General features: G+C 38.9%; 1 protein-coding gene across 7 annotated transcripts in view; it reads left to right on the top strand.

The window, feature by feature from the left end:
• MEGF10 (multiple EGF like domains 10) overlaps nt 1–19,188 on the top strand; it is a 363,967-nt gene that overhangs the window by 235,934 nt on the left and 108,845 nt on the right. For 6 of the 7 annotated variants that reach the window (XM_082457836.1, XM_082457834.1, XM_082457835.1 and 3 more), the window contains 3 exons: nt 8,204–8,336; nt 15,715–15,816; nt 16,159–16,259. In XM_082457836.1, coding sequence (XP_082313962.1) covers nt 8,221–8,336; nt 15,715–15,816; nt 16,159–16,259 — 319 coding nt within the window. In that variant the 5' untranslated portion in view covers nt 8,204–8,220. Of the gene's footprint in view, nt 1–3,481; nt 3,539–8,203; nt 8,337–15,714; nt 15,817–16,158; nt 16,260–19,188 lie in introns of all 7 variants that reach the window. The other variant, XM_082457839.1, reaches the window with a different exon arrangement.

Raw genomic sequence — 19,188 nt, 5'->3', positions numbered from 1 at the left:
GCTTTGAACAATGTCTATGTGAAACATTGTTAAAATAATTACATTATTAGGACAGTTGATGAAATTTGAATTAGGTCTATAGGTTAGATGGTAGTTTAGCATCAGTGTTAAATTTCCTCAGACAGTTGGGTTATACATAGGTGAATGTTCTTCTTTTTAGAAAATGTAAATTGAAGTATTTAGAAGTATTTGCTTATGTACAAATTACTCTCAAATGGTTAAAGAATATGTATATATATTGCCTATATATGTGTATGTAGATAGAGAGTGATAAAGTAAATGTGGCAGAGTGTTAGCAACTAGTGAGTCAGGGTGAAGGGCACTCTTTGTTCTATTTTTGTAGCTTTCAAATATATTTGAAATTGTTTTAAAATAAAAAGTTAACAAAATGAAATAATTAAATTTTATATGCCATCTAATCAAAGATAATCACAGAAGACTAGGAATAAAGGAACATGTATTTGTAGATGAAAAATTAACTTATGGAAAAGTCTAGAATCCATTCATTTAATATTTTACAAATGACATTGCACAGATCACATGATGAACTCTCCAAGTTGTGAAGCAGATCAACTCTTCTGGATAGTCAGATGTTAGATGGTTAAGGATAAATGGCAGGATAATTTGGGATAGTGCTTTGTGTGGAAAAGCAGCAGATGCACCTTAAAACACAGGTATTGTGAGGTCATGCCTCTAGGGACGCAATAAGTCAAAGTGCAATTAGAAGTTGATGAGCTCTTGCCAGGAGTTCTAATGTAGAGAAAAGATTTCAGAAGCATTGCAGGTGGTTTCTTTTGTGTACAACTGATACTGAAGATGCCAACTAAATGGCGGGAATTTTTGAGAGCTATTTTGGAAGTCAAAATATTTTTGGTATAGACATATTGAAATATAGGCATATTGGATATCTATTGCTGTGTAACAAATTACCTCAAAACTTAGTGGCTTAAAACAACAAACATTTATTATCTCACAGTTTATGTGGGTCAGGAATTTGGGAGAAGCTTAGTTGGTGGGTCTGGCTCAGGGTCTCGTGAGGTTGTAGCCGGTATTCCAGCAGGGACTACCGTCTTCTGAAGGTTTGACAGGGGCTGGAGGATCCACTCACATGGCTGTTGGCAGGAGGCCTCAGTTCCTCACTATGTCCATCTCTCTATAGGGCTGCTTGAGTGTCTTAATGACATGGCAGCTGGCTTCCTGCAGAATGGGGATCCAAAAAGCAAGATGGAAACTGCAACGCCTTTGATGACCTAGGTTTGGAAGTTATACTCTGTCAGTTTTGCAATATCCTATTGGGTACATAAGTCTATTCATTGTGAGAAGGGTTTACACAAGACAGAATTCATTGGAGGCCATCCGGGAGGCTGGCTACAACAATAGGGTATAATTAGTGCTGCCAAATCATAGCTGTTGAAAAAGGGAAAGAAGGAGTGTATCTTATAAAAGGGATAAAGGGCTTTTTTGTTGTTGTTGTTGGATGGGCCAAAAAAATTAGAGATCTTCATGTTGGGAAGAATAGGTAGGAATATTACTGAGGAATATTAAATTGTGAGAGTTTAGGAAAATAAATATAATTTTATTTACTGAATTCTGGAATGAGAAGTAATGTTTGAAGTTTTGAAGTTTGAAGTCTTTTTCTAATAAAGAAGAGATGTATTGTTTTCCCAGTAGGAGATAAAAATAGACTGAACCAAGAAAATATAACTGGGATTGAAAATGGTTTAAACCCCAAACAGCCCTCCCAGATATCAACCCTATTTTCTAGTATGTCTCCCAATCCTGCCAATTCTTTCTTTCATTGCTTTCTCGCATACTTCCCATTCCTGAGGCTACCACCCTGGGACAGGCGATCCCATGTTACACCCGAAGACACTAACCTCCACTCACTTTCTTTGCCACCAGGAGGCAATCCCTTGGTTGGATTTTGAACACCTACTCTGTGTTAATCTTCAAAACACCTCTTTCATCAAATAATGCACCCTGCTCATAGACTTAAGTGTATTCCACTGCTGACAGAATAAAACCATCTGAACTCCTTAGCCTGGGGCTCCAGACCCTTCATCAAGAAGCTCTACCTTCCTTTCTAGCACTGCTTCTCATGATTCCTTACAAGACCTCCTGCTCTCCACTCTCAGGGCTTGATTCACACTTTTCTCTCTGCTTCGTGGCCCTTCCCCATTATATTCATTTACCCAAAGGCTTCCTTTAATCCTGATGTGATGCTGAGGGCAGATTGTAGATGTTGCAGTCATCAACCAGCCATGTTCGAATCACTGCTCTGTTTTAATTGATTTCAAGTGAAACATTTAATCTCAGCCAATGAGATTATGCAAGTGAGGTGCAAGGTACAAGGTAGGCACTCAGTGATTTCTAGTTTTTCTCCTTTTGGAAACTTTCTTTTCAAGTTTGACCTCTTTCATGAGCCTTCACTGCTCACATCGATTTTTCTATCTTCTTAAAACTCTGGCAATTCTTTCTACATTGAGTCATTTGACAAATAATTATATTTTATTTATAATCTTCCTCCCTAGTAGATTTTGAACTACTGAAGCTAGAGACCATGCTTTATAAGTCATAATACTCCCCACAGTTGCTTGCACTTAGATCCTCAGTGAGTACTGTTTGTGGACTTTTTTCCATATGTTGTAGGGGATGGATTTACAGGGATGTTGTAGAGTACTTTCCAAAGTTGATGATGAGCGGGTGACCATGGCCTCCCCAAAACTCTCCCTTAATGCCACCTAGATTACACCTGTGGGGCGGCTGGTTAAGTAGGTGAGGCTGTACCTCTATGTTACCCCAGCAGCTCTTTCAGTCTTAATCCTTAATTGTGGCTGCATCCTGCTGCGTTGAGACAGCCAACGGTTGTGGCCGTTCTCCGTGTGGTGTGAGCCCCTCAGGTATCTCAGTGCCTGGCAGCCTCAGGGGTTTGCCCAGTTTTTGCTTGATGTGAAGTGCTCAGTGAATGCCAGAACTGATATTAAACACCCACTTCGTGCTAATGTGTTGGGATTTTTTTTGGTTGTTTATAAAATCCTTATAAGTTTATAAAATAGGATTTGAGAATATTTTTCTTTTTTTAAATGTTAATAGCCACACTCATTTAACTTTTATTATTAGAAGCTTCCAAGGAATGCTGGGGGGCTGCCATTACAACATGATTTAGTTTGACTTAGAAGCATATCTTGGTTGTGGTATTTGATGTTAGCAAAATGATGTGAGGATCCCCAGATGAAAATAGATAGCATTGTACTGCTTCCAATGTGTAGTTATGCTTGAGTAAATTAATACGCTATTAGAATAACTAGCTTTGGGTGGTGAAAATAGAAATCAGGACAGTGCCTCAGGGATTCCTTTTATCGGTGAAGTAGTATTTCCCATGGAAGTCCTCGTCTGAGGTTGTTCTTGGGGCAACCAGCAAGCGTTACTCTTTTGACATCTTGACTACCCTGAAGCTGGACCTTTGATACTCTATTCACAGGTTCAGAGCTCCAGGAAGCATACAGCACATCTGGGCAGCCTTTCTGAGTGATTCAAGGTAAAGCTAGTACATCCTTTATAGATAACGTGATAGAGTGATCAGTAGACTAGGTGACTCTTGGTATCCAGGGGGGAAATTGTGAGAATGTGGCTGTTCTTAATCAATAAATCACTTTTCATCGAGAGAACTGTGAGAGGATTTTAGAGTAGTGAGCTTGAAAAAACAATGGGTAAGGGCATCCAAGTTATTTCTATGTGTGCACTTAATGATTCTAGTAAGGAAATAGATTTTAGAGCCAGAAAGAATTGTCTGGAATCATTTATCCTTCTGTTGTTGCAAAAATAAATTAGCAAGTCAACGCCCCAGTATTTATTTCTCCCTAACACACTGATAACGAAACTACTCCCTGTCATCACAACTCGGACTCATCCATTGTAAGGATTTTATTCAACCTGATTGTTTATTGAGGTGTTTGTAGTAGAATAAGCAAAGCCTGCCTTCCCAGTAGGCAGTAAGAGTTAACTCTGCCTGCTGTGTTTCCTCTTTCTAATAGGAGCACTTTAGCGATGCTAATCAGTTCTACTGATTTTCTGTTTTGATTTTTCCATAATAATTAAGTGAATGATATGGAATGCAATCAAGTTTGGCACTAGGGGGTTCATGCAAATGTCTCTTTATTTTTTTACATTTAAAATTTTGTTGAACGTAACCATGAGGAAAATTATTTGAAGGCAAAGACTGGGTGGGTAGGGGTAGCTCAATATCCAATTTAGAGTTTTGAATATTTTCAAAATGTCTGTTTCAAGGAAGCATATCACCACTGTGTTGCCTTTTTTTTTTTCAGTTGAAATAATGCTATTTTTTAAAGATTGTATTTTGTTTTCATTTGCGCTCTAAGATTATAGTGTCAGACAAGCTGGCACAGCTTAAAAGAGAAATGAGGAAGAAAAATGTTTATTGAAGTTTTTTCCTTCAGGACAGACACAAAGGAAAAAAGTACACACATTTACTCATCAAAACCTATAGAAGAAAACAAATCAAAAAGGGAAAAGTTATATGAATTGCCTTACCCACTTGTTTTGATTGCCTATCAGTGACAAGACAAACAAAAGGAAGGACCACCCATGTTTCTGAATATAGGGAAATGTTGCATTTCTATACTCCTTTACAGCTCATTGGCACATTTGTGAAATGTCTTCTCCCCCTACCATGTATCAATATAACACATGAATTATTTTCTCAAATGGTTTTAATCAATTCATGTGAGTTTGCATGATCCCTTCTTCTTGATTTAGCAATTCTTTTTGCTTTGAACATTTTATACTTTAATGTAGATTATTCTAGAACTCAGTTAATTTTCTAATTTTGATTTGGAAAATGCTTTGGGAATAAGAGACCGAGTGGCATATATACAAATTTAAATGTACTGATATTTTCCCTTCCGTGAATGCCGCCGGCAACTTTGCAGTGCAGTTTGATTTTTCTGTATGCTGAATTTCAGAAGCAATAAGGAGGTGACCAAATTCTGCTTTTTCTTTTTTTTCTGCCATCCCCTTCGTGAGGTTAAACCCTTCACAGGGCCATGCATCAAGTGCAAAACAAAAAGAGATACCAAATTAACGCTAACATTTTTACATTAAAACAGAACACAGGGACTTCCCTGGTGGCTCAGTGGTTAAGAATCCGCCTGCCAATGCAGGGGACACGGGTTCGAGCCCTGGTCCGGGAAGATCCCACATGCCGCAGAGCAACTAAGCCCATGAGCCACAACTGCTGAGCCTGCGTGCTGCAACTACTGAAGCCCACGAACCTAGAGCCTGTGCTCCGCAACAAGCAAAGCCACCGCAGTGAGAAGCCCGAGCACCGCAACGAAGAGTAGCCCCCACTGGCTGCAACCAGAGAAAGCCCGCAGGCAGCAATGAAGACCCAACGCAACCAAAAATAAAATAAATAAATAAATTTATTTTTAAAAAAAAGAGAGAGAACACAGCCTCATCCTTTTTCTTGGCAGTTTGATTCATTGCTTCCAGCAATTTCCAACTTTACAGACTAAACATTTCTAATTGGGAAATGGATGGTTTGAGTCTGAGTTGGTCACTCAGGATATAAACTTTCCAATTTGGGGTAATTGTTTGTGAGTAGTTGGCAGATTACTGCTGACCAGCTCTTGTTTTGTCTTTAGGAAAGAATGAAAGTTAAGATACATATTTCACACTTCATTGAAACAGAACACTTACCTGACATAGATAAGGCAATGAGACAGAGAGATATTTGCCATGCTTATTTGTTACAACCAAAATATAAAAGGTTTACTTTTTTTGATGGATGAGGAAACCGTCACAGTATATTACATGTCCTTAACTGTGAAATGGGAATGATAAAAATACCCACGTAAGTTACTGTGCAGATTAAATAGGTAATTCACGTAAAAGGTTCAGCACTGTGCCTGGCACAGAGTAATAGGTCAGGAAATGTTAGCTGTTATTGTTTATCATCATCATCATCATCATTACGTTGTATTTATTTCTGTTAAGTAGCATAGCTTCTTTAATTATATCATGTTAAGCTTCAGATCTTACAACTTCATGATGGTTAGCCTGTGAGAAACATCAGTAATTTGAATTAATTTATAAGCAATATTTTGGCTACTCATTTATGCTTTATATGTTGGAATTATTTCATGATGATTGAAATCTCCCTCTTAAAGATTTCACTACCTCTCATAGTGGCTTACACTATCTTTTAATTATCCTACAAATCCATGGCGTTTATTCCTTATTCCAAATCAAACATTTTCTTTTGTTTTAGCCTTTGTGGATTTAGAGGTAGGTAACTTGTCATAATATACTTAATATACTTGTGCTTATAACAATCTTGATTTTAAAGAACTTAATACTTCCTCATTTAATCTATTGTCTGGAATCTGAAGGATAAACTATTTCCTAAGGTTAGGTGTTTGCCCATATTGTTGTTTATTATTTGTTTGTTTTAAGATAAACTTACCTTTTAAAACCACAAGATTATTATTCAATGAATTTGGTTCCCAGATACCAAAAACTGGTAACCTCATGGTGTGGAAAGTTAGTACAACTTCTCAAAATGCCAGCTCTCATCCGGAAAATAACTGCTTAGTCCCATAATCTGACCAGTTGTTACTAGTTTCACTAGTTTACCAACAGGCAGGCTAATGCTTGTTTTCTTTTTAATTAGTAAATGGATCATTTTTTTTTTTTTTGGCCCCGCGGCATGTGGGATCTTAGTTTCCTGACCAGGGATTGAACCCGCGTCTCTTGCATTGGAAGCGATGAGTCTTAACCACTGGACCGCCAGGGAAATCCTGGATCAGCTATTTCTATGTCCATTTTTATAATGATTATATAAAATCATTTTATATAGTGTGACAAACTTTTCCTCCTTACTAAGGGCCAAGTTCCCCACACCCCTGCCCTCCCCTGCCTCCCAGGAGGAGGGCTTCTGTGCTTCCATGAAGGGCTCACCCTCCACCCAAGGGGCCTTATCAGGCAACCCTCCTCGCTCTTACTCCCACATCAATCACCAAGTCCCATCTATTTCACCTCCTGAAAAACTCCCAGAGTCACTCAGTTCCCTGCAACCCCAGTGTTACTTCCTTATTTCACTCGCAGTCGTGTCTCACCTGACCTCCCTCTAATAGTCTCCTCCTGCAGGTCCCTCACCCCCTGAAGCCAGTGATCTTTCGAATGTCACCTTGGAGCCTTTCCTAGCTCTCTGTAGTCCTCGGATGAAGTTCACATACTTTGCAGTGTCTTATAAAACCCATGGTGATACGCACCATATCTTTCTCCAGCTGAGCTAGTTTGAGCTCCCTAAGTGTGCCTGACCTTCCCTCACCTCCGTTCCCTCTGTCTGGAATATTTCCTCCCTCTTCTTCTGTCTCCTTTGCAGGCCTAACTCTTCTGAAGATATGTTGCTAATTGTTTTTCCTTTTTGGTCTTTCTTCCTCTCAATAGTAATACCAGGTTCATTTTTTCTAACACTGACCGCCAAACACCTTTACACTTTTTTCTATACACCTATGTAGAAACCTCTATAAAACAGCTGGTTTTGTCTCTGTTCAGCAGATGGGGAGACAGAAGCACTAAATATAAGAAATGTAAATCACGATTATTAAATTATAAAGATCTTGATGGGCTGGGACAGGAACTAGATCTGTGTTTTATGTCCAGTGTTTGCACGGTGCCTAGGATAGAGTGGGCATTCAGTGTACACTGAATGAATTATTGAATGACTCTCAGTTTAAGCCTGAGGTGCCTCTCTCTTGAGTCAATGGAGCTTCTGTTTCATTATTTATCCTCTAGGACAAATGAGGCCAGATTCCTCTGTGTGCCCTCTTCTTCCAGAAGGGAAATATGCCTGGTGAGAGAATCTGGAAGACTGTATTGCTCTGAGCTGTCTGGGTAGATTCCTTTAATGTTGGCTGGCATGGATGAGAAGGTCTTTTGTAATGGTGGCAATTAATGATGATTTGCAGTTTTTAGTAATTTACAAAATGGTGGCCATCCTGACAACATAAGAAGCATCTCTCTCTCCTGGACCATGAAAGCTGGTGACCCATCTTAAATCCAAGACTTATTGTGCATGTTTCAGCCCTAGTAACAACTGGTACTGAATAGTTGGTGTACTCAGAAGAATTCTGTTTGGGTCATTTTAACGCATCTTTAATTTGGATTTTTTTTCTTGTAGGCTGTTCTTCAGAAACAATGGTTATTTCTTTGAACTCATGCCTGGGCTTTATCTGTATACTGTTATGCCCCTGGATCAGGACGGCATCATCTCTGAACCTTGAAGACCCTAATGTGTGTAGCCACTGGGAAAGGTAATGGTTTTGAAAGTAGTCTGAGAAATAATTTCTGATAGATTCCTTTATATACTATCATTATCAGTACAATATATAAAATTAGAATTTGAGAAGAGATTATAAAATTACTTTTATGTAAAAATCATTAGTTATATGTAATAATTAGATAGTATAATTCACCTTGGTCTTAGAGAATATATATTATGTGAAGAAAACTTGATATACTGATTCTAACACAGGTGCAGTTGTAAGACCAAGGAAAACATTAATAGATTGATTAAAATGACCTCCCTAAGGTCTTCTCCCTGCTCTGTATCTATCTGCAATAATTTGGTGGAACTGGACTTATGCATGGGAACCAGTGAGCGAGCAGTGGAAGACAGTGTGGAATAATATCCTAGAGTGTTGAAATGAATGGCATAAAAAATTGTGCAGTAGGTGGCCTGAAAGGGAGACATGATTTCTGGAGGAACTGGCAAGGCTGCATGGAAGTATTGTCCCCTGAGATGTCTTTGAAGACCTGAATAAGATGAGTAGATGGCAGTGATTGGGTGGGGTTCTAGGATGGAAGGTAGTTTGAAACCAGTGCCATGCAGACCACTAAGGGCTGTGCCCAGTAAAACTAGAATCAGTAGAGGATTGAGGAGGGCAAGATTGAATAGATTATATGAAAGCAGATGATGTAGTATCCAGATCTGGGTGATTTGCAGTAGGAAATACAGAGGAAGTACAAAATAATAGGTCATCTTATAGTCCCTTTTGGAACACAGAAACAGCACAAACCATTTAGTGATACTGCAGTGCAGTCAAATGCAGTTTACTTGCTCTCACGTGCTACTTGCATTCCTAGGAAAGTGTGTATCTTTATCCAAAATTAACATTGCCCTTGCAAGTTTTTCAAGCAAATAGAAGGTGTCAAGTACTAGAGATTAGTACATATTTGTAATAGCTGTAAGTTCAATGACATCAAACTCTTGTTCTCTTTTTCCTGTTACCCTCAGCATCATGATGAGTACACCACAGAGTAAACATTCTCATCTCTGTGTCACCCACTGGTAGGATGCACAAAGCTCAGAGTCTTTCAAGCACAGCAGCTGTATTATTCTAGGGGCACACTGGTTCCTCCTCATAGCGTTATTTTTCGGTGAGGGCTCGTCCCCATCTCCATTGGCAGTATTACATTCAGGGTAACAAAAACATATTTTCCTGATCGATCAATAGAGTTATGTAGCCTTATGAAACTTTAAGCTGTAGAGGAAATATGTATGTGTAATAAAGTTCTATATATTTGTGCTATTCACTATGTTATATAGAATTTAAGGGAAGGGACCTCCTATTAATTATCTTTATAATTTTCACAGAACCACTCATAAAACATTTCACCAACAAAGTACATAATAAATATGATTAAAGTAATAAAAATGAATTGATGAATACATGAATAAGAACATATCAAATTTAGAAGAGGGAGAGTCCATTGGTGGTTGAACTTCTTGGAGGATGATAGCTTTGGAATGGGGGGAAAAATCAAATTTGTTAGGTACTGTGAGATAAGAATCGAGAGATCTTGGTAATACATTAACTATGGATGTGAAAGAGGCAGAAAAGGCTGAGATTTAGAACCTGCTGTGAAAGAGTGGAGGTGTCATTGCACATATGGAAAAATAAAAAGAAGAGAGGTGATTTGACAGGGAAGAGATTATTGTGGTTTTATCATGTTGTACTGATATGATCAGTTTGAAATATGGGCCTGGATGAATGTTTAACTTTTCATTTAAACAAAACATTAAAAAGATATTTCCCCCAGTGTTGTTTGTTGTTGTTGTTGTTTTTATTTATTGGTTGTGTTGGGTCTTCGTTGCTGCACGTGGGCTTTCTCTAGTTGCCGCGAGCAGGGGCTACTCTTCGTTGTGGTGCGAGGGCTTCTCATTGCTGTGGCTTCTTTTGTTGCGGAGCACAGGCTCTCGGCGCGCAGGCTTCAGTAGTTGTGGCTCGAGGGCTCTAGAGCGCAGGCTCAGTAGTTGTGGCGCACGGGCTTAGTTGCTCCGCGGCATGTGGGATCTTCCCAGACCAGGGCTCGAACCTGTGCCCCCTGCATTGGCAGGCTGATTCTTAACCACTGTGCCACCAGGGAAGCCTTCCTCCCCCCGCCCCGCACCCCCCCCCCCAGTTTGTTTTGACATTGTCCTATCTTATAATCGTCATGGACAAAAAGGCCTTATGAAATATAAGAAAGAGTATTGGCTTAGCCCTGTTTTTTTCACTTAAGAAGTCCAATGATCTTGGATGAGTCTCTTAACATCATCCAATTCAAAGATTTATTGTGAAACTTGCATCAAATAATGTATGAACGATGTTTTGTAAAATAAAAAGTGCTGGATGAATGTAAAAAAAAAGAAAAGAGAAATATGGGCCTGAAAGTGTTTGGGAATATAGATTTGGGAGTCTCCAGCATGATGAGAGAACAGATGAGCTCTCCGAGGGAAAGGCTACAAAGAGAAAAGAATCCAAGACTTCAAGTAATCCAGCACCCACTCAGATGTACACATTTTGTCCTGATTTCTTGCTCAATATTTAACCATACTTACCAACACATAATTGCATTGTTCTGGTCACCATTTTAAATTCCCAATGTCTAAAACACTACCTTGCATATGGCATGTGCTCAGTGAATAATTGTTGAGGAGTAAACTCACCTTCTGGTAGGAAAGGAAATGACTAAATATGGACATCAGTAGTGGGGATGGGGAGGGGGGGAGAGATAGAGAAGGGGCACATTAATCTCTAAACCTAATATAATTCCACTGTTGTACAGGTGATTAGAGTAACCGCTAAAATACTAATGGGGAAGAAATTCAGTGTGGAAAAATAGGAAAATGATGGAGAATTTTTTCCTCTCTATATTTTTCCTATAAACTGCTAGAAAGAAAAATTGACAGCTGCAATCTTCTTATTGATAAATTTTCTGTTATAAGGCTAGATAATGATTCTTTGAAGAAAGGTTAAAAAAAAAGTGGAATTGTTTTGGCAAGAATGGAGAAAAGGAGTATAAATTAAAATGATCAAATAAAGGTGCAGCTGACAGGTTCTCCTGTATTTTCAAAAACTGAAATGAGCTTGAATTGAAACAGGGAGAGGAAGATTAGCTTCAAGGACAAAATTCCTGGTAGTAGGGCCAAGTAGTGCTCATTGTAGGTTTTCCTTACACTAAAACCCACCTGTCACCAATGGTTCCAAGCCACGGAATCACCTGCAGCCTTGCTTCTCAGTGTGGTCTGTGGAGCTGCAGCGGCAGGAACCTCAGCTGGGAGTTTGTTGGAAATGCAGACTCTCAGGTCCCTCCCCAGACCTACTGAATCATTTATTTTCAAATAAAAGTATGCCTCATTTTAATGCAGCAATTGTGATTCTTAGAAGCTGTACATGAAAGGAAATGAAGGAAAATTAAATCATTTAAAATACACAAGGGATGCTTGTTATTAAAGGAATTCTGCACAGCATCCTTTTGGAAAATGAATAACTCCATGAATCATCTGTTCCTTCTCCCCATCTCCTTTCCCTGTTGTGTGAGTTTAAGTATTTCCATCTAATGGGGTTTCTTCTAAAGAAGGCGCAAATGAAGAGAAGCCATTCTCTGCCCAACCCCTTGGGGGTGGGACACAGGAGTGGTAATAATTGAAGCTGCATTCCTGAAGTGAGCAGAGATAAGAAATGATAATTATTACCATATTTGATTAAAGTAACAAGATAATTTAGGCAGACGAAATGTAATTAACCACTTTGGAATGTGTCCAAGTGATGATGGCTTTTTCCGCCTGTTCTTTGACCTTAAATTAAATCTTATTGGGGTTCCTCCCTGGACAATACTTAATAGTTTAAAATCACAGTGATGATATGTTTTCAGTGTGTTTGAGAAGATTAAACAAACAAGCAGGAGATAAAGGGTTTTGCATCTTGATGCTGAAAATAGTGTAGAATTGGGACCAGATTCCTTTTATACCACAGTTTGCCACTCACTGTCTGCTTTAGAAGCTTTCAATATTCTACAACATCTGAGAGGGGACAGAGGTACAGGATGCTGTCTGGGGGTCTTGGTGTTAGTACCGGCTCTAGACTGACCACTAGCACTGGGAGCTTGGTGTGGCTTATTTGTGATGAAAATGGGATTGGACTAGACAATCGAGAAGGTTGCTTCCCATTCTGTGACTTTAAGAGCATCTGCGGATGAACAGGGAGGTGTGGACTATCAAGAGGTACTAATTAAGTTCAAACAACAGCCCTAAGGACCAGAGGAAGTCATCCAGTTCTCAGAGACGTTTCCCTTCATGATGCGGGCACACAGCTTCCAGCAAGTGGCCCCTTGAAAAGTGACAACAACTTAATTGTCTAATGATAGGTGGGTATTGAGCAAATTAGGTGTAGTCGTGAGTATTTGGTAGTCATAATTTGAAAACTATTTACTAACATGGAAAAATGCTTATGATAGTCTTAAATTTAAAAAGTAGGTTTAAAATTATGTGTATAGCATGAGTATGAAAATATAAAAACAAAAAAACAAAACTATAAAAACTAAAAACCCTAGGGATGGTAAAAGAAGTACAGCAAAATGCTGTGTGGTTAGGTAAGAGTTATACAATTCTCTCCCTCTCTTCTTAAAAATGTGTTTTCCAGATTTTCTAGTGTGATTATAATATCATTAAAAATGAAAAGTAAAAAAGAGAGATTGTTTAGAAAAGAAAAAGAGTGTATGAAAAAGAACAGAAAAGAAATTTGGGTTGAAAAGGCTTAGAACCCTTCTCCCGTAAACTTAAGTGGAAGCCTCAGTAGCTGATCAATGTGAAAAGTAATTTATATTCGGTCTGTTCTTCATTGAGTTTGAGACTGAATAATTCTAATGAGAAGCGTCAAGACTGAAGAGAAATGCTCAACTATAGTGAATTTTACACTTCGATTTTCCCCAAACTCTATATATTTCTCTATTAAAGTAAGAGCAGGTTATTTTTAGCATTTACGTGCTGGCCTCTCTTGAGAGCAGTTTGAGGGCAGGAATTGCATAGAATTTATTCAATAAACATTTGTTGAATTGGAATCCTTAATGGTTTGATTATCCTTTTATAGAGAAGAGCTTTTTTATATCCTAAAAGCAGAGAAGCATCCTGCAAATTAAGCTATTGGTGAGCAGCAAATGTCCAGAAGAGGAAACTCATGTACTTTAACATTTTCTCTTACTGAAGAAACCTTCCAGGCTGCTAGAAATTAGTGAAAACACTTTTCACGTTTGCTTGTGGAGTCAGCTCCCCCATCACATCCAATGGCGTGTGTTTGGCCAGGGTCCCTTAGTTGATTATCACTTTTGCTCTCCAAGCCATTCAGATCTTAACACTTAACATGGCCTGTGAAATTTTGTGGGAATACTGCATCAGGCCTACTTCTAACAAACCAATTTAGTTCAGCTAAATTAGTACTATAGAGCCTGGTAGATTACATTTTTTCACTCAAGCAGCATTAATTTAGGGTGGTTTCTTTTTCATTCCCATAGCACATGTGGAAAGTTGTTCTGTTTTGCTCATGGGAATGTAGGACTGCCTAGATGGCAGTTCAACACACAGAGGACATTCATTCGCTTTGCTCTCCACTAGAAATGGAATGGAGAAATAATGCTGCAGGCCTTTACAAGCTGCTGGATAGGGAGGGAAAAGAATTGGCGAGGAAGTCTTAGAAATTGCAACAACCTGAACCTCAGGACACTGCTAGGGGTCTGAAGAAAATCTGAATAGCTTCATGTGATATTTCATTCCAAGAACATTTATATTTTAACACAGGCCTCTCGCTTTACCCCAAAGGAGTTATATCAGAGATGTAGGCCATGGTATACTCGACGCTTGTCTGAACCTGTTCCTGCAGGTGTTGTCTGCTGGAGTAGAAGGAAGTAGTCATCTGAAATGTATGTTAGAAATGCAGAATGCCAAGTAAGAAGGGATCTCCAAGAACATCTCTGAACCCCTGGTTTTACGATGTGATTGTCAAAACCCAGGGAAGTGAGGTTACCTGCTGAAGGTCAGCCAGGTGCTCAGTGTCAGATCAGGATGACAACCCTGCCTTCTTCTAATCCAGCGATCTTTTCACTCGGACCTGTTGCATCTGCCTCAGGTTTGTGGAGGATCCCTAAATTTACCTGGAAATCAAGCTGCAATGTCCCAAAGAATCAAGTACAAACAGTATGAATAGTATGATTAATTCATGGATGTCTCATAATGACTGAGAGAGACCACTTGGAGAAAGAAATCGGTCTGTTTGTGAGGCCAATGCTGCTTAGCTTTTCAAATTAGAAGTTTCTGCTCTCTATCTAACCTGAATTCTTCAGGCTGAAATTTTAACCTCATTCCTTCCATACCTTCTGTAGTTGATAGTTCCTATTAATGAACTTGGGCTATTGACCTACACCAAGTGAGTCCATGATTGAGACCCATTTTGTTGTTGTTAGCATGAATTAAAGATTTTAGTGGAAATCTTTAAGAGACTGTTAAAGAAAATAGAATAAATTGTTTTGAAAAGAAGATTCTCCAGATTTTCATATAGGCAAGAAATCTGAGCTCTTGAGCACGTAATAGACGGCTTTGAAATGAAGAAATATAGGATTGAACATTGAATATTCTTTATATTTCATGGGTGTTTTTCAGCCACATTCTTAGTCCCATAGGAGTGCATGCTTTTACTCTAACAAGAAGCTGTTAGTGAAAATATGTTGGAAAACAGACTGTTTAAGTAGCAGCAGGTTGTTCGTATGATTATTTCAGGCTAACTGTCTCAGCCATATGTTTAGAATTGGGTTTAAAGACTTCTTTGTAGCTTCTATATAGAGGTTGTATATATTCTTCCATTGCCTAAGAAGTAGGGCAGGCACAAGAAAGAAAATTATTACAAGTTCCAAACAGAGAAATATAGTCTTTCTGATTTTCCAAAATCAGTAGCAAAATGTACTTGGATTGTCTTTTTTGCTGATTACCATTATTATTTGCATGAGGCCTAGATTGAAAACAATTTGTGAAGGGTCTTGATATCCCTGGACTCTGGGGGAGGGGATGGGATTAAATACAGAAAAATATGTGGTGATACGTTTTTAAATTTAGGAATATCAGAGTTTTGGGTGAATAGTAAATGAGATGTTTTTGAAATGTATAGCATGAACTCTTGTCTTTAAAATATATTATTAATATTGGATCTTTTAGGGTTCTAGTACAAATAGAAACCTGAAAAAACCTGAAGATTCTCTGTTAAAGGTCAGTGTGGAGTTGCAAGTGGAGATAATTTAGCCAATGACTGTTTTTTGGTACGTAGCCTCTCAGTAATGTAAGAAAGAGACATACTGATTCCTTCTCTTTCCTCTTCTTTTCAGCTACTCCGTGACTGTGCAAGAGTCATACCCACATCCCTTTGATCAAATTTACTACACTAGCTGCACTGACATTCTGAACTGGTTTAAATGCACGCGGCACAGGTAATGGAAGCTCAGATGTATTTATGTGTTTGGCAAACTGGGAAGGAGTCTGATATGAGATATCTCGAGATAAGTGAAGTAGGGAAGTCATGAAACTTGATTCCTTGAAATAAAGTGTAGGTTGGCTTAAATGGACAATCAGTATATTCTTAGCAAATTAGTGAGTTAGCATAATATTGGTCAAAACATATATCCCATGTTTCTTCTTAATTATTTTGGAGTACTTTGCTTTTTATACCTTTATTGTATTTAATAGCTTTTTGTATTAAAATATAAAGTCTTGATTTCTAATCAAATTGCAGGTCCAAAAAAGTAACAATGTGATTTTTCCCCTTTCTGTAGAATCAGTTATCGGACAGCCTATCGACATGGAGAAAAAACTATGTATAGGCGCAAATCCCAGTGTTGTCCTGGATTTTATGAGAGCAGGGAAATGTGTGTCCGTAAGTAAGACTTGCATCTCTTGGAGGTTCATTTATTTTTTGCAGTGTTGGTTTGCATTTAAGGGAGGCTGAAACAGAGGCCTGGGGAGATGGGGCATCTCGGATCATTCCCTTTCATTCACTGCTGCTTTCTTGGCCTGTGTAAGGAGGGAAGCATTAACTGTGTCCCTCTGTCCTATGAAAAATCTCCAAATGAATGTCACTTGAGAAAGCAGATGTTGTAGAAAGATGATTCAAGGCTGGATGCTGCGATCTTCATTACAGTCCTTCAATAAATGTCTGTTTGGAAATTGGTCAGGGAGTCATTGAACTTAGGTCACAGAAGAGACCAGAGATATAACCTTCATGCAGCAGCTCAACAGAGTCCCGAGTCAGCTTCTGAGAGGCCAGCATGTTCTTTTCTGATACATAGAATGATAAGCTTATTAAAAGTAGAGGAGCTTTCGCAATAAGAAATGACTGGGTTACAAAGTAGACCTTCTTTTTTCATTGTCATTTCTCTCCTCCCTCCCCTCCCCATCTCACCAATTCATTTTGTGATGTCTTTTTTTTTTTTTAACATCTTTAATGGAGTATAATTGCCTTACAGTGTTGTGTTAGTTTCTGCTGTATAACAAAGTGAATCAGCTATACATATACACATATCCCCATATCTCCTCCCTCTTGTGTTTCCCTCCCACCCTCCCTATCCCACCCCTCTAGGTGGTCACAAAGCACCGAGCTGATCTCCCTGTGCTATGTGGCTGCTTCCCACTAGCTATCTATTTTACATTTGGTAGTGTATATATGTCAATGCCACCCTCTCACTTCGTCCCAGCTTACCCTTCCCCCTCCCCATGTCTTCAAGTGCATTCTCTACATCTTTGAGATGTCTTAAGAGAAGTTTGATGTTTTACGATACACTTCAGGAAATCCTAGAATATCATGTGACATGCAGTTTGCAACTGGGGTTTCTTACCATTGCGTGTAGGACACTTAGAAGAGAGCAATAAAAACAATTTTATTCAAATATTTTGGCTCAACACAAAGTTAGAGGGACGCCTTTGCTTTCTGAGCTGAGATGCTGGTGTTAAGTAGCATAGAGAGAGACAAAGTTCTGCTCTAATTTGGAGGCACTAGGAGTGATCGGACACATCACTGGGCTTAAAACTCTGAACTCTGCAGAGCTGAGTGGTAGCACTGGCTTGGCCACCACTCATCTGGGTGGCCCTGGATAAACCATTTGTAACTCTTTGAGGCTAATTCGCACTCAGGCAGCAAGGGGGCTTGGACCAGTGTATGTGTCCTCTTCCTTCCAATCCCTGGAGTCTATTCTTTATTTATATAGACAGGGGTGATTTCTCAAATTTTTATTCAAAACCAAGGCTATACATTATAAATGTTCGTTGAAGAGAAATTATAAAATGTAACTAAGTGAAAAGAAGAAAATACAAATATGTTGTGAATGTCTTTCCTGGTCAGTAAATGAACTTCTATAACATTTAACAAATGTCAGTATGTTATTGCATTATAGATGTTTATTTGACTGATCTCAACTCTTGAATATTTACATGATTTCCAAGTTTTAACTATTATGTACTGCTTTAGAAGACATCACTGTGGTTAAATCTTTGTTCATATCCATAATTAATAGGTAAGGATAACTTCCTAGTAGTAGAATTGCTGGGTCAGAGGCATACACATATTTCTAAGATGTTTGGTGTTTTTCCAATTTATACCACCACCAGCAGTATAGAATGTCTTTTTGCTTATACCCTGTGGCAATTTTCCCTTTGCTATTTTTTTTCTTTATTTGCACGTGTTTGATTAATAATGATGCTGAATAAGAAAAATTACATGTTTATAATCAAACATCTTAGAGAATAATCATGAAGTGATCTCTGTGGCCCAGGCTGATGGGAAATTTTCAAATGAAAGCCCTGAATACACACAGTGAAGAGTGGAGAGGCTTGGCTGGTTGGGCTGGCCACTTTACAGAAGCTTCAGGGTGACATTATCTTGGTGCACTTACCAGGGTTCAAACTTACAAATACAATTGTCAGCACACTGAGAAAATAGTTCTATCTCCCAGGATTCTGTTCTGTTAACCCAAGTCATAGGAATCATCTATAAAGCCAGGATGCTAATTCATTGTTACACAGCACCTGGAGAGGTGCTTACAGTCTTCTGGTCATACCTTTTCTCCTTGAAGGTCTGGCATGTGGGAAACTAGATTTTATTGGCAGCTGATGTGGGGAGTGTGGATCCGAGCAAGGTCAGTTAGAGAGAAAATTTTTAGTGCTTCGTGGTTCCAGCCTTCCATAGCCCAACGCCGCCATCATTATATTCAGTAGTGCAGCCTGCCTCAGAAAGCAAGGCGATCCCACAGCACCATCACACCTGCTAAAAATTATTGCCGTCATACGATGGTAAAGATAACTCTTCCTTGATCTCACGCAAGACAGGTTGCAAGGTGTCCTCCTGACCGCTTGGATGGACATCTCTAGAATTTGCCTCTAAAATTCTCCTTTTCTAAGCCTTCTTGGCTGACCAACTGTTCCTGGAGACTGAAATATTTTTTCTTTAGATATGTTAATATATTTAATCAGCTTACTGTCTAGTCTCAGAGGCCTGGAAGCTGTTTGATCTCTTTAAGGGTATTTTGCATCTCTCCACTCTGATGTCTCGATTTCACAGCTTAACCCCAGAGGACAGTCATGGTTCCCTGATTTCCTTGTTCTTGGGGATGCTACTGGTAAATCTTCTGTTCTCTCAACAGCTGACACTAGTGAGGCACCCTTGTGGATAGAGAAGGAAGAGAGAACACATGATTCTTTGTTCTGCTTTCATAATCATTTTTTCAACTAGGTTTTGCTGCCAGGCACCTAGCAAAGTCACCATTTTAACTGTTTCCAGCAAGTTATCGAAAGGAATTGAAACACAAGAATTG

Source organism: Balaenoptera physalus (assembly GCF_965194825.1).
Source record: "Balaenoptera physalus genome assembly, chromosome: 3".
NCBI classification, from domain to species: Eukaryota; Metazoa; Chordata; class Mammalia; order Artiodactyla; family Balaenopteridae; genus Balaenoptera; species Balaenoptera physalus.
This window is presented reverse-complemented; position numbering and strand designations above follow the sequence as displayed.